The sequence below is a fragment of the Pan troglodytes genome, chromosome 2 (assembly GCF_028858775.2).
Source record: "Pan troglodytes isolate AG18354 chromosome 2, NHGRI_mPanTro3-v2.0_pri, whole genome shotgun sequence".
In the NCBI taxonomy this organism is placed as follows: Eukaryota; Metazoa; Chordata; class Mammalia; order Primates; family Hominidae; genus Pan; species Pan troglodytes.
In genome coordinates this window covers 31,260,089-31,275,363 of record NC_086015.1, presented here as the reverse complement: position 1 = coordinate 31,275,363, position 15,275 = coordinate 31,260,089, and the positions used below count along the sequence as shown (strand labels likewise).

The 15,275-nt window shown below is 39.2% G+C and overlaps 1 protein-coding gene across 50 annotated transcripts in view; it reads left to right on the top strand.

Moving 5' to 3' along the window:
* The window catches only part of NEK10 (NIMA related kinase 10), a 259,118-nt gene that overhangs the window by 65,748 nt on the left and 178,095 nt on the right, over window positions 1-15,275 (top strand). For 47 of the 50 annotated variants that reach the window (XR_010155535.1, XR_010155533.1, XR_010155530.1 and 44 more), the window contains 7 exons: window positions 1,875-2,014; window positions 6,466-6,527; window positions 8,016-8,093; window positions 10,061-10,125; window positions 12,128-12,230; window positions 12,324-12,452; window positions 12,958-13,095. Coding sequence is in view for 38 of the 50 variants with exons in the window: in XM_016940607.2 (XP_016796096.1) it covers window positions 1,875-2,014; window positions 6,466-6,527; window positions 8,016-8,093; window positions 10,061-10,125; window positions 12,128-12,230; window positions 12,324-12,452; window positions 12,958-13,095 (715 nt within the window). In the remaining 12 variants the exon portion in view is untranslated. The remainder of the gene's footprint in view (window positions 1-1,874; window positions 2,015-6,465; window positions 6,528-8,015; window positions 8,094-10,060; window positions 10,126-12,127; window positions 12,231-12,323; window positions 12,453-12,957; window positions 13,096-15,275) is intronic. The other 3 variants (XR_010155540.1, XM_054680481.2, XM_016940602.4) reach the window with 1 other exon arrangement.

Below are 15,275 nucleotides of genomic sequence, written 5' to 3'. Positions count from 1 at the left end.
CATAAGAATAGATTGTAGAGACATGAACAGTAGCTTTGTTAACAATATCTGTCATTACCTAAACAAAGGAAAAATTTATAGACTGTTGACAACCTACTTGCTTCATGAATGTGACATAAAAATATCAATTACTTTATAGTATAAATTATAAGTCATTCATTAGTGCTGTGACATAATAAGCCAGCCCCTTGGTCAAAATAATTACAATTGCCAAAGGTTTTTTATTTAGGTTTGTAGGATGACGATGGTAATGATGATCATGGTGGTGGTTATTCTTTATTATTGGACAATCATACCTATTATAATAGGTATGGGTTGCCCTCTTGGAGAACAGCTATTTTCATAAGGATAAAATGAAATTCTGTAATAGTTAAGCAGAATTTCGAAGACAAAACCTGCCTTTTTCTCATATAGAATTGAATCTAGCTTTCTTCTTTTGCTGAAGTCATAACTATCCTTGGTAAAAAAGAGGTCTTTCACATCTAAAGTATCATTTTCCAGTCCATTTTGATGGTGCAATGTTAGCAAACTTTTCCCCAGGACAATGACATATTTTAACTCTTATTCTGTGTTAAATATGTACTGGTGCTTTGGGAGAACTTATTACCCCAGCTGGATAAACAGTTTCTTTTCAGAGCTTGTGCCTGACCCTGGGCTGACTGCAGCTGGCATTAGGGGTAGACGTTTCCAGGCTGTCTTGTGGCTGGAGTATGAAGAACACTGTTTTCAGGGCAGTTTCTGGGACACTTTCTCATGCCTGTTCACCTGCCATCCCAAACTCAAAGGCAGCTCCCAAAGGGCTCTCTTGATCAGGTGAAGAGATCCCTACAATTTGAGTTTTAAGAGAATCATGTTGACAGATAAGATCACCACCTGTGACTGTCCCTAGGCCTAGCTCCATTACCTTCCCCATGCTCATTGCAGGGAGGGTGTACACTAGTGGACCCAGATGACATGAGAGGGAAGTCAAGGAAACTCCATCCATGTTACATTTAGGCACAGAGAAATCCAGGTAGAGTTGCTGCTATAAAAATAAATACATGGAAAAAAATGGTAACTATGTAAAACAAAAGGGAACAAAGCAGGCGAAAGACAGATGAAGAACTATTATGGAAGAAAGTGTACTGAGTAAACAGAAAAGCCAATGCTTTATTTCATCAAAGACATTAAGCAGAGCATGAATTTATGAAATGAGATTAAAGATGAAACAAATTTTTGGACACAAAAACGGGAGAAGACTGCAGAGCTAGGAAAGAAAACAAGGACTGAATAACACCTACAGAACCGATAAATTGCTAGATCACCAGAAAAAAATAGAAATAGTAAAATGTAGGGTAATCTTGAAAAAAATTACATATAATGCAGAAGAAAAAGACCAATGAATAAAAGAAATTAGAAAATGAAAGATATGCCCAATAGAAGAAGACAGGTTTTCAACATGTGGATAATTGAGATCCCTGAAGTACAGAGTAAAATGAAAAAGGCCAAACATTTCCAAGATATGATAGGAGAGAACTTTCTTAAAATAAAGGAAGATTGAAAGTTCATGGAAAAAGAAAACTGAGAATAATCAAGACTGAGATGTATTCAGGTGAATCAACTCCAGGAAAATAGAAAATTCAAAAACAAAGGTGGCCATGTAGAGCAGTGGGGAGAGGACACTTTTCAATAAATAGTGAGAAATCAGTAACCATAAAAAATTGGTTCTTACCACACACCATACACAAAAATCAATTCCAGGTGGATTGGAAAGTGAAACAATAATGATGCCTTCATGACCTGAGGGAGGCAAAGATTTCTTAAATGTGACACAGAAAGGACTGACGGTGAAGGGAAATTGATAAATGGTCTATGCATTAACTTTTCTTTTTCAGAGACAGAAATTTTGTTTCTGATCACTCCTCCATTGGAAGCCTGTCCAGTGCAAATGCTGCAGGCCGAATCCAGCAGCTTCATTTATCAGAAGACTTGAGCCCTAGGGAAATACAAGAAAATACTTTCTCACTTCAAGCAGGTATTTATGTTTTATTATTTGATATGCTATAATTTATTGTGTTGTATTATTATTCACTATCATAGATTAGTGTAGTAGTGTTAAGTAGGCAAAATTTAGAAGTTTACAAAAATGTAAAGTGAAATCCACATGGATGCCAGAAACTTCTTGGTCCCAGTGTTGGACTTGCAGATGAATGATACAACAAATGTTTCTTTGTCTTCTGTGTTCTGAACCTAGCAAGAGATAAACACAGAAGTCAGAGATAAGGAGACAAAACATTAGCTTTATTATGAGGGAAGCTGGATTAGGGGATGCAGGTTGATCTGTGGCCAGAATCATGCTTTCTAGAATTTTCTAGATCCCAGGGCACCCTACATAAGGGGGAATCTACAGTGCACACACTTGTCTCACCAGGTGCAAGAGAGTACCTTTCCCATGCTTCTTGAGCTCCAAAGAGAAGACTGAAAGATGCTGCCCTGTCTAGGATTTTCACATGCAAGCAGGAGCAGCAATGCATCAATGCTTTTTGGCAGGGCCACCTTGAGCAGTCATGCAGTTTGTGCCCTGCCTGGGGGCACCTGGCCTTTGGGACAACTGGAGCTACAGTGCAGTCTGAGTGCTATTGGCCAATTTGGGTGCCCTAGAGCAGCCCACAGAAAGGGAGCAGAGAGGTGTGGTATGGGCCAGCAGGAGAGAGGGGGACTCTGAGGGGAAAGAGCAGACTGCAGGAGAGGGAATGAGGGAGTGGGGAAGTGGGAGAGGGCAGGCTTTCCTTGCTGTCTACTATTTTCTCCTGAAGAATACAGAAGATATTTCTTCATAGATGGTGTGAAAACAAGGACATAGGAGCTCCTCCTTAAAGTGCCATTTCTGCTTACTCTGAAAGGCCCCTGTCTCAGTACAAGGTCTTGTGCTGGGGGTTTACTGTTTGAAGACTCCCCAGAAGTCTAATCCAGTGGAATCTCAGAGCTCTGAGTGTTTCTAGCAATCATTCAAAGAGTGGATGAGATTGACGGTGATAGAATTCAGAAGAACAGTTACTTAGATGTGGAATTATAGGAGAGTGAGTGCCTGAGAAGGGGCACAAGGAGCCTTTGAGAACTGGAAATATAGCCTACACATTCCTCTGGGTGGAGGATGGTTACAGGGCACATAGATATGTAGTATCTCATTGAGCCTTACACTTAAGATGTGTTTATGTTACATAGCTTATTCTATACCCGTATTACTCCATTTTCATGCTGCTGCTAAAGACATACCCAAGACAGGGCAATTTACAAAAGAAAGAGGTTTAATGGACTTACAGTTCCACATGGTTGGGGAAGCCTCACAATCATGGTGGAAGGCAAGGAGAAGCAAGTCACATCTTACATGGATGATGGCAGGCAAGAGAGGGCTTGTGCAGGGAAACTCCACGCACTTTCAATGGTTTTACAAAAAAAAATTTTAAAAACAATCAGATCTCAAGTGAGACTCATTCACTATCATGAGAACAGCACAGGAAAGACCCACCCCCATAATTCAATCACCTCTCACTGGGTTCCTCCCATGACACATGAAAATTGTGGGAGTTACAATTCAAGATTGAGATTTGGGTGGGGACACAGTCAAACCATATCATTTTGCTCCCGGCCCCTCCCAAATCGTATGTCCTCACATTTCAAAACCAGTCATGCCTTCCCAACAGTCCCCCAAAGTCTTAACTCATTTCAGCATTAACTCAGAAGTCCACAGTCCAACATCTCATCTGAGACAAGGCAAGTCCCTTTTGCCTGTGAGCCTGTAAAATCAAAAGCAAGTCAGTTACTTCCTAGATACAATGGGGTACAGACATTGGATAAATACAGCTGTTCCAAATGGGAGAAATTGGCCAAAACAAAGGGGCTACAGGCCCCATGCAAGTCCATAATCCAGCAGGGCAGTCAAATCTTAAAGCTCCAAAATGATCTCCTTTGACTCCATGTCTTGCATCTGGGTCACGCTGATGCTATAAGTGGGTTCCCATGATCTTGGGCAGCTCTGCCTCTGTGGCTATGTGAGGTACAGCTTCCCTCTCGGCTGCTTTCATGGGTTGATGTTGAGTTTCTTTGGCTTTTCCAGGTACACTGTGCACACTGTCAGTGGATCTGCCATTCTACTGGAGGACAGTGGCCTGCTTCTTACAGCTCCACTAGGCAGTACCCCAGCAGGGACTCTGTGTGGGGGCTCTGACCCCACATTTCCCTTCTGAACTGCCCTAGCAGATGTTCTCCATGAGAGCCCCGCCCCTGCAGCAAACTTCTGCCTGGGCATCCAGGCATTTCCATACATCCTCTGAAATCTAGGCAGAGGTTCCCAAACCCTAATTCTTGACTTTTGTGTACACGCAGGCTCAACACCACATGGAAGCTGCCAAGGCTTGGGGCTTCCACCCTCTGAAGCAACAGCCTAAGCTGTACCTTGGCCCCTTTTAGTCATGACTGAGGTGGCTGGGATGCAGGGCACCAAGTCCCTAGACTGCACACAGCAGAGGGACCCTGGGTCCAGTCCATGAAACCGTTTTTCCCTCTGAAACCTCCAGGCCTGTGATGGGAGGGACTGCCACAAAGGTCTCTGACATGCCCTGGAGAAATTTTCCCCATTGTTTTGGGGGTTAACATTTGGCTCCTCATTACTTATGCAAATTTCTGCAGCGGGCTTGAATTTCTTTTCAGAAAATTAGATTTTCTTTTCTGTTGCATTGTCAGATGGCAAATTTTCCAAACTTTTATGCTGTGTTCCTCTTTTAAAACTCAATGCCTTTAATAGCATTCAAGTCACCTCTTGAATGCTTTGCTGCTTAGAAATTTCTTCTGCCAGGTACCCTAAATCATTTCTCTCAAGTTCAAAGTTCCACAGATCTCTAGGGCAGGGGCAAAATGCCACCAATCTCTTTGCTAAAACATAGCAAGAGTCACCTTGGCTCCTGTTACCAACAATTTCCTCATCTCCATCTGAGACCACCTCGGCCTGGATTTCATTGTCCATATCATTATCAGCATTTGGTCAAAGCCATTCAACAAGCCTCTAGGGAGTTCCAAACTTTCCCACATTTTCCTGTCTTCTTGTGAGCCCTCCAAACTGTTCCAACCTCTGCTTGTTACCCAGTTCCAAAGTCACTTTCACAATTTCTGTTATCTTTTCAGCAAAGCCCCACTCTACTGGTACCAATTTACTCTATTAGTCCATTTTCATGCTGCTGATAAAGACATACCTGAGACTGGGCAATTTCCAAAAGAAAGGGGTTTAATGGACTTACAGTTCCACATGGCTGGGGAGGCCTCACAATCATGGCGGAAGGCAAGGAGGAGCAAGTCATATCTTAAGTGGATGGCAGCAGGCAAAGAGAGGGCTTGTGCAAGGAAACTCCCATTTTTAAAACCATCAGATCTTGTGAGACTCATTCACTATCACAAGAACAGTGCAGGAAAGACCCACCCCCATAATTCAATCACTTCACACCGGGTTCCTCCTATGAGATGTGGGAATTGTGGGAATTACAATTCATGATGAGATTTGGGTGGGGACACAGCCAAACCATGTTAATACCTAAATAAAAATGGAAAAATAAAAATTAAAAACATAAAGGGTTAAGAGTAGGGTCTGAGTTTTGGCTCCACCCTCATTGATGGCTATATGGCCTTGGGAAAGTTCCTTAACTTCTCCAAGCTCCAGTTTTGCTTATGTAAAATGGTGATGATAATCATGGTATCAATGATAGAAGATCATTGTGAGAATTATGTGGGAATATATGTAAAATCTTCAGCACAGTAAAATGGAATTATCCTTTATAGGAGCTCTGTGCTATAGAGTCTGGCATACTTCTGAGAGCACAAGTATCTCAGTGCAAAATGCCACCAAAGGCTGCCACAGTGGCTGTCAGGAGGCAAGAGTGGTGCTGCTTAGGGCTGGGGATTTAACGTCTGGCAGACTGGGGCTGCACTCCTGGTCATTTCCACTTACTGGTTGTGTGGCCTAGTTTAGTAACTCTTTGAAACTGTTTTCTCACCAGTAACAGTGGTAATCACAGTGCATACTCTTATTATAAGGATTGAGTTGAATAATATATTTAAAGCATTCTTTTATTGATCAACCATTATAGATATATTTGTTGAGCACCTGCTAAGTGCCAGGCATGTTTTGGGCACTGGGGATTACAATGAAATGGACAGATGCAGTACTTGCCTCCTGGTACAAAGAAAGTGCTCAATAAATGGTTGCAGTGGAATAGACATGCACATGAATTACATGGGGAGGAGAATTAGAAGCCATTACAAGTCAACTTCTTTTCTTCCAGAGCTGTGCCAAAAGGAAAATTAGTGTTTCTTGAGAAGTTACTTTGCTAATAAAAATAGCAAAATAATAAAAATACCCTGTGGAGTAAGAGTATTTATGTGAAAGTATATTTATTGTAATGATGCACACTATGCATTTGATTGTTGTCATTCCAGCCTGCTGTGCTGCCCTCACTGAGCTGGTGCTCAATGACACCAATGCCCACCAGGTGGTTCAGGTGAGAGCACTCTTTCTCAAGGTCAGGTCTCCATAACCATTCATAATCAACTCACCTTGTGGTGCAGTCTGTATCCCAGAACGTAGGTTTTGGGATTCCCATCATGTGATTTTAAAACTATTTTAACATTTCTCATTTAACTAATAAAGTTCCACTTTATATTCTTCTCCTTCCTCCTTTAACTCATTTGACTTAAAAAGGACTGACATGTGGTTAATTGATGTTTCTTCATTATGTTATGTGCAGTCCCTTTTATTTTTTCTTTCTAAAAGGGATACTCTGAATTGCATTAATTCTGGGTGTATAGAATACCATAAGGTAAGGACAGCAATCATTTTGATTAAGACTATGCATCAGATTATTAAGTTAAAAATGATGATTGAGACACAGCAAACAAAATATTTATTGCCAAGAAACTGATTTTGCAAAGTATAATCCACTAATTAATCTACTATATGTACAGCTATATATACATGTTTGTGTGTGTATGTATATATACACATAAATATAAATTAATAGATCTATATTAATAAACATACACATGTATATGTACAACCCTTGTATGGGTTTCTATCACAAAAGTTACCTCCTACTTAGTGAATTTTACAGAGAAAACATTTTTGGTTGTGTCATTACAATATCCAACTTCAAGATCCGTACATGTTAGTAAGGGATCAGCTCATCAATGATTAAATTAGGACATAAGAGAAACTCAGCAGATCAGGGGGTAGTTGATAGAACAGGGCATCTGAAGTTGGCCAGATTGAGGTTCAATTCCTGGAATTATTACTTCTTGGCTTGGCTTCTAAAAAAATAATGTATCCACTCTAAGTGTTGGTTTTCTCATGTATAAAACAAGGAAATTATAGACTAATTTCACAGAGTTGTTACAGAGATTAGATGCAATAAGGCAAATAAAGCTCTTTGCAGTTATAATATGAATGCCTGCACACAGTAAAGATCAGTACATTATATATTTACTAGATAATAGGAAAGTGGCTGTAAGGTATTATTATTTGTTCATTCCTTCATGTGTATATTTCAATTAAAAAATCTAGAAAGATGTCAAGATTATAATAAAGACATAAATTAATAACTGGAATATAATTTCTCCCTTTATGGTTGTGGTAATTAAGGATATAAATAAATATCAAAGATATAAATCTAAGATATTGGGACACCTTTACTCTGTCCCTTTTTAATCTCTCATTGTTTTTAAGGTATTTGAATCACTTTACGTTTATGTACTTTATTATAATCTTGATTCTCCACAGACAGTTGAAATTTTAAGATTGTAGTTGTACTCTTTGGTGTTTAAAAGTGTTATGTTGACATTTTAAATATTGTCCTGTAATGTTTACTTCAAGGTCCATAGTTATACTAATATTTCTTCTTTGATATTAATTTTTGAGATTGTTTATTTGCCTCTTTTTGCTTGTGTATCACTACAGTGTTGTCACTCATCGTATGACCCCTTTATTCTTTCAGGAAAATGGTGTATATACAATAGCAAAATTTATTTTACCAAATAAGCAAAAGAATGCAGCAAAAAGTAATCTATTACAGGTAATAAACATGTCTCTTGTCCTTCAATATCAAGTTATTGAAATCTTGGGTAACTATGGTAAAATGATCTATGATTTTTAGAATGTTTAGGTTAGTACTGGTCCCTGTACTGACTATGAGGAAAAAATATCTGGCAAGGAAGACTGGCATGGAATCAAATAATATTAAAACAATACAGAAGGCTTAACAGTGGTTTCTCTGTGTGGGAGAATTAGGTGATTTATTTAGGTGTTTCTTTGCTTATCAATAAGTTCTATTTTTTTAAAAAAATATGCATTGCTTATGTATCAGAATATAACAACAGGGGGAAAATTATTTGCCATCATGGATCTTGATGGATGAGAAGGGACTTGCCAAGTGGATAAGGGGATATTGGGTGGGGCACCAATGGCATCTGCTGCAGGGTGGAAGGGCATTCCATGCAGAGGGAACAGCATGCACCAAGTGTGAAAGCTGTGAGCTTAGAGTGTGCTGAGGGAAGGGTGAGCTGCTCAGTAGGGTTGGGGTGTGTGGTTGTGGGGGCCAGTGCTCCAGCAGATGAGGCCTCACATGTAAGAAAGGGGAACAGTTAGGCAGGTTCTACATTCATTTTTGAGGAGTGGGTGTTGGGGGAGCTGAGTAAAGGGTGAGCTGCTCAGTGGAACTGGGGTGTGTGGTTTGGGGAGGCAGTGCTCCAGGAGTTGAGGCCTCACATGTAAGAAAGGGGAACAGTTACGCAGGGTTCTATGTTCGTTTTTGAGGAGTGGGTATTGGCAGAGTGGGGGCGGGGGGCAGTGGCCCTAATGTCAAAATCTGATTTAAAGTTAGTCTTTGCAATAGTTGTAGCTCATCTTTTTTTTTTTTTTTTCCCCCAAGTCATTTTGAAAAGGAAGAAAGAAACAACCTTTGTCTCCAATCTGATTTAAGAGTTATCTTCCAAAATGATGGCCAAACCCAGAGGACTCTTCCGGGGTGTCTCTGTGCTGGCAGGCAGGGGTTTTTGGAGAGCTACCAATGGGAAGGTGCAGGCATGGGACTTGATTTCTTCAGTGCATCACAGATATATGACACTGTGCTGTTAAACAGATAAAGACAAACCCATCCTGCAGATACATTTTGTTAAGCCAGTAGAGGGTTTTTTAGAATTCCAGATGGAGGGCTTTTGAGGAATATGCATGCTCTCCCTTTCTCACAGTCTCCACTGCTCTCACCTGGCTCCTTCATGTCATTTTGTTACCAGCCTCACCTCTCTGGGCAATTTTGTTTGGGACCCTTCTGTGTTCAGATCACTGATTTTAGGAAATGATCCCAGATTTGATTCACCAAACCCTGATCACTCCAATGGTGGCCTATTGTGCAGGCACAGCTGCAGGCTGGGCACACTCTTTTTTCTCAGTACTGCAAAATGTCAGATGTTTATTTTTCCTAGGTAAAGGCTCACAGGCCTCTTTCTGAGCGTTCTAGGGAGTTACTGTAGATTGTTCTATTTGGGGAATGCTTAAGACTCTTTACTCAAGAGAGCAATTTGTCAAGTTTGAATCCAGTGTGCCTGTGGCTATTTTTATATGTCATCATTTCTAGTGTTTATTTTCTCACAGAAACCATATAAATATTGAGGTATACATAGCAGGCTAGAAACAAAATAAACCTTGAGCTCCTGGAAATCTTTAGACATTTGGTTTTCTCAGCATCGGAATTTTATTTCTTGTCTCTGTACTCATTTTGTACTTTCTAGAAAGAAATTAATGACGAGTACCGAGTGAAGCAAGGCCAATATTCCCAGCATTCTACAACATAAACACTTTTTAAATACAGGAATGACCCCAGGTGTTGGTGTTTTTTGTTTTCACTTAGAAGCTTTGGCTCCAACTTGGACCAGCCACTTACAATAAAGTCACGTTAATGTTTACTTCCTGTTAATTCTTTCCTGAAAATGTTTTAATTTGTTGAGCTACCATTTGAGAATCACATATCCTTTTGTTTTCTAGTGTTATGCTTTCAGAGCCTTGAGATTTCTCTTCAGTATGGAAAGAAACAGACCACTCTTTAAAAGGTATGAGGTTAGAGAAATATAAGTGATCGTTAGGTTTAGGAGATCATTAGATTGAACTGTTTTCACATACTTGGCTTAGATGCAACAGAAGGAAAATAATGCATCAGTATGCAAACCATGTGTCTTCAGATTTCTTATTTCAAGATAGAAGTGAGCTACTGTAGTGATTCAGTATCCAGCCACACTGAATATTAACAGAATGATGATGAAAGAGCATAAATCGCTATATCAATACAACTCCCCTTAATTACATGTGACTGCTGTGATTTTAGCTTTCTTTTTGATAATTAAAGATATTAACATTTTTAAAAGATGGCATTAAAATATGAGCTTATTTTTTTCCAGCTAGAAATTTGAAAGTCGATCAGGTAATTTCACTTTAATCAAAGGGAATTTAATCAAAGGGAAAACAAACTGTTTCTCTGTGTGTCTTTGATGGTGTAGGAGCTCATTTGAAGGGGAGGCTGGATGTTCTGGGGTCAAGATACTGTGCTGGTGAGCCTGACCAAAAGGTCACCGTTTCGGGAAGCAAACACTGGTTCCCTCAGTGGTGTTCTGCACACCATTTTGTTAGGTGGGTTAGCCAAAATCATAGGCCCAAGTTTTTATTAAAATTTTGTTAATAAGGCAGAATAGACATAAAGTATTGAGTTAATATAGTATTTTTTGTTCAGAAAGCATGGAGCGTCACTTTCGGCCTTTTGGCTGAGATCAAGTGCAGAAAGCATGGAGCATTTTATGTTGTTACTTTATTTCTATACTGTTTGGATTTAGAGGAAAATAAAGTAAAATTAGTTCTCTCTCTCTTTTTTTTTTTTTTTGACAAAGGCTCGTCCTGTTGCTTCTCCTGCCTCAGCCTCCTGAGTAGCTGGGACTACAGGCATGCACCACCACACCTGGCTAATTTTTGTATTTTCAGTAGAGATGGGTTTTCACCACGTTGGCCAGGCTGGTCTTGAACTCCTGACCTCAGGTTATCCACCCGCCTTGGCCTCCCAAAGTGTTGGGATTACAGGCGTGAGCCACCACACCCAGCTACTTATTCTTTATAATCTTTCATTTCAGAGCTCTAAATCATCCCTTTTAGTGAACTCAAAGATTTTAAAACCCCTTGAAACCAGTGTCTTGGGAATGATGAATGAATCTCTTTATTTGTTTTATTTTTCATGTACCAGTATTTTTATTTTCATGAAACTTTTATTTAAAAGTTTGGTTAGTATTTACTTCTTACTAAAATCTGAGTTAAATGACATTTGTGAAAGTGCTCCACACCCAAAAAAACACCCAATAAATGTTTCCTTCTAATGTATTCAATACCTATACCCCCAAATATCTTACAAGTAAGATTTTTGTATAATCTGTATCATATCTAATTTTAAATTATGGTAAAAATATTAACATGCCATCTACCTTCTTAAAATTTTAAGTGTACAGTGTTATTAACTGTAAGCACAAGGTTGTACAGCAGATCTCTAGAACTTTCTTCTCCATTTGTTTTTTTCTTACCTCTCAAAAACTGTAAATAGTGTATTTTTTCGAGATAAGTTGGGGAATATTATTTCCCCAACTTTGTTGATAACCAAAAGAAGTTAAATTTGTTTCATGTAATTAATCAGTGAGTGAGCTGCATTCAAAAGGGAAGTAATGGGCCGGGTGCGGTGGCTCACACCTGTAATCCCAGCACTTTGGGAGGCCAAGACGGGCGGATCACGAGGTCAGGAGATCGAGACCATCCTGGCTAACATGGTGAAACCCCGTCTCTACTAAAAATACAAAAAATTAGCCAGGCATGGTGGCAGGCACCTGTAGTCCCAGCTACTTGGGAGGCTGAGGCAGGAGAATGGCGTGAACCTGGGAGGCAGAGCTTGCAATGAGCCGAGATCCTGCCACTGCACTCCAGCCTGGGTGACACAGTGAGACTCTGTCTCAAAAAAATAAAAAAGGGAAGTAATGATCAACTGTGTCCAAGTTCTACTTTAAGTGTGTGTAATTTTCTCTGTAGACTTTTCCCCACAGACTTGTTTGAGATCTTCATTGACATAGGGCATTATGTACGTGATATCAGTGCTTATGAAGAATTGGTATCCAAGCTGAATTTATTAGTGGTAAGTCCTGAGTTTTCAATATTTTGGCATGCTGCTATGTAGTCAGGATGTAATTTATCACAGAAACCCATTTCCTTTTTATATTTTGATTAGGAGGATGAACTGAAGCAAATTGCTGAAAATATTGAAAGCATTAATCAGAACAAAGCTCCTTCGAAATATATAGGCAACTATGCAATTTTGGATCATCTTGGAAGTGGAGCTTTTGGCTGTGTTTACAAGGTGACTTTCCCCTTGGGGAACATTTCTGATACTCCCAACCAAACCGGATGTCACACTTGCACACCGATATTCAATTGAATTAGAACTCTTGTCATTGAAAAATAGCAAACAAATAGATATGAAAATTAGAATGATTGTTTTTGTCCAACAGAGATAGCCACACTAATATTGTTTTAGCTGTAAGCTCTAGAAATTGGCCACTGACTTTTTAAGACAAAAGGCATTATTAATCTCTCACAAAGGTATTCAAAATAGCTTCTCCCAATGCATGATGCAATCTTTAAATTAAAAAAATGCTACTAAGTATTGCAGACTGACCCAGGGTATACCAGTGTTTTGAGCTGAGCTTAATGTAAATACAGCTGCAACTTTAAATGCTCTGTGACTTATTTATATGACTTAGTTACTCATGTGACTTTGTTAGTCTATCTCTTTCTTCCCCTTTCTATCTTCTCCTTCTTTACCCTGTTCCTTTTGTTGTTGTTGTTGTTTTTCTTTATTTTAGGTTAGAAAGCGTAGTGGTCAAAATCTTTTAGCAATGAAAGAGGTCAATTTACATAACCCAGCATTTGGAAAGGATAAGAAAGATCGAGACAGCAGTGTAAAGAATATTGTTTCTGAATTAACAATAATTAAAGAGCAGGTAAATGTTTTCCTTGTTTCTGAAGATGTTTTTCTTAAATATATGTCATTGCAAGAAAGTAGAGTTGTGGTGCTCTTGTCCATGCTGCTTATGAACTAGTTCCATGTGAAATAATTGACATTGAAGCAGTGATATTTTTGCCAGCTTTTTTCCTAAGGCTTGACATTGAAGCATAAAACACTGTCTGGAGTTTATATCAGGGTCATGGATGCAAAACAATCGGATTTACAGTACAGAATGCATCATATATGAGAAATCCTTTTCTTTTCATTGTGAGCATATCTATTCTTTTCTCCTTATATTTTAGGATATTTGGTTACTTAGTTACATACATAGAAATATGACTAAGAGTTTCTTGACTTTTGCCAAATGGAACCAAGCTGTTAACATTCCTCAAATATGACTTTATTAGATCTAAAATGTAGATTTTCAAGTTGGGTTATTATGTATTGGCATGAGCAGAATACTCTGATATAATGTAACAGCTCAATTAACTCTCATTATGAAAGTTTGTTTGAGGAAGAAGAATAGACATTTCAAAGAGAAATGGGATTTCTTTGTGTGATCCAAGAACACGTTGGTTTCTTTTTCAGCCTTCCTTATTTGCACATTCATCACGAATACTGTTCATTTATAATTCCTGTGGTGCACTATCAGCTTTGCTGCTTTTGTCCTCCACTGGTCACATTTGCATAGCATCTGTGTTGGGATGTAACAAATTCCATAAACAAGGAGAACTTCGTTCATAAAAATCGATAGTTCTACTCCAGTGTGTACATTATAGTAAACATTATCATTAATTGTTTATTTTATAGTTGATTTTATATACTAATAGACTAGACTTTAAAAAGTTTGTTCATGTGTAGTTTGTTCATGTGTTTGTATGGTCATCTAGCCTTCCACAGTATGCTCTTTCATTGTAGCACAAGGCTAGAACAGGGCTTTTGACCTAAGCCAGTCCAGTGTTTTCATCTGGACCCAAATATGGTTTTAGTCCTTGCGCGTGAGCCAGGTCCAGAATATGGTTCTGGTTGGTTACCTGGTCACATATTGCTTACGATCTGCTGGCCACTTGCTAGTTGATGAAGTAGATTATTTGTTTTAGCACATTTCCTAAGAAAAGAAGCTGTCAAACTAGGTAGGGTCAGATAGGAAGCATATGCTTGGGCTTTGAGGTAACTCAAAATTGCCGTCTCACTAGAGGATCAAACTGATGGAAAGGATGATAACATTGAGTCCTTAAAGGAGGAGGTAGTGACAGGCAGAAGCAAAACAAATGGGGCTAGAATGGAGAGTACATTAAGATTAACCTGCATTAACAAAGAGGATCCCAAATGCAGGTGCTTAGAAAGAGGACTCACAGTACAGTGGGTTATTTCTCTTTCACGGAACAATCCCAAAGTGAGTAAACCAGGTTGAAGGTGTTCTCTGCTCCATGCGATCATTTGGGGATGCAGGCTTTTTTCTCTCTTCTTGTGTTGTTACCTTCTAGTGCATTGTCTTCATCTGTGTGGTTGAAACTGCCATAGCCATGCTCACATCCAAGGTGAGATGAGGAGGATCATGGAGGGCTATTCCCAAGGTTTAGAGTTCAGACAAGAAGCACACATGCTTCCTCTCATATTCCACAGGTCAGAACTGAGTGGTAGCCTCACCCCCAGCTTCAAGGGAGGCTGAGAAATCTTCTCTAACTGGGAAGCCATGTCCAGCTTCAACTGTATTGCAATGGGACAGCAGGTTTTTGGTGGACAGCTAGCAATCTCCCTTCAAAAAGACTTGCAGAAAGACCAAAAAGAGATGCAAGCAAGCCATTTGTTGATGTGATGGTGACTGTTCTAAGACAAATTTTATCTAGAAACTCAAATTATAAGCAAAAACTACAAAATTATTAGCATTCTTCTAGAAAATGATCTTTTTTAATTAAAAAATTAGAAATTCCACTAACATTCTTAACTTATATCAAAGAGAAATTGCACCATTTTTTAAAAACGGTGAGGAAGACTTTATTCAATACTATTGCAATAGAAGTCAAACTATTGTAATAGAGGAGAGAGATTGAACCCAACTCTGAATTCGAGGACTGGACAGCTGGGGACTCAGAGCCAATGGTCAGGGTGAGGGGGGGGTCAGTGGATGGAAGTTTACTAAGAGGAACTTGGTTAGATATCAAGGGTGAGTGG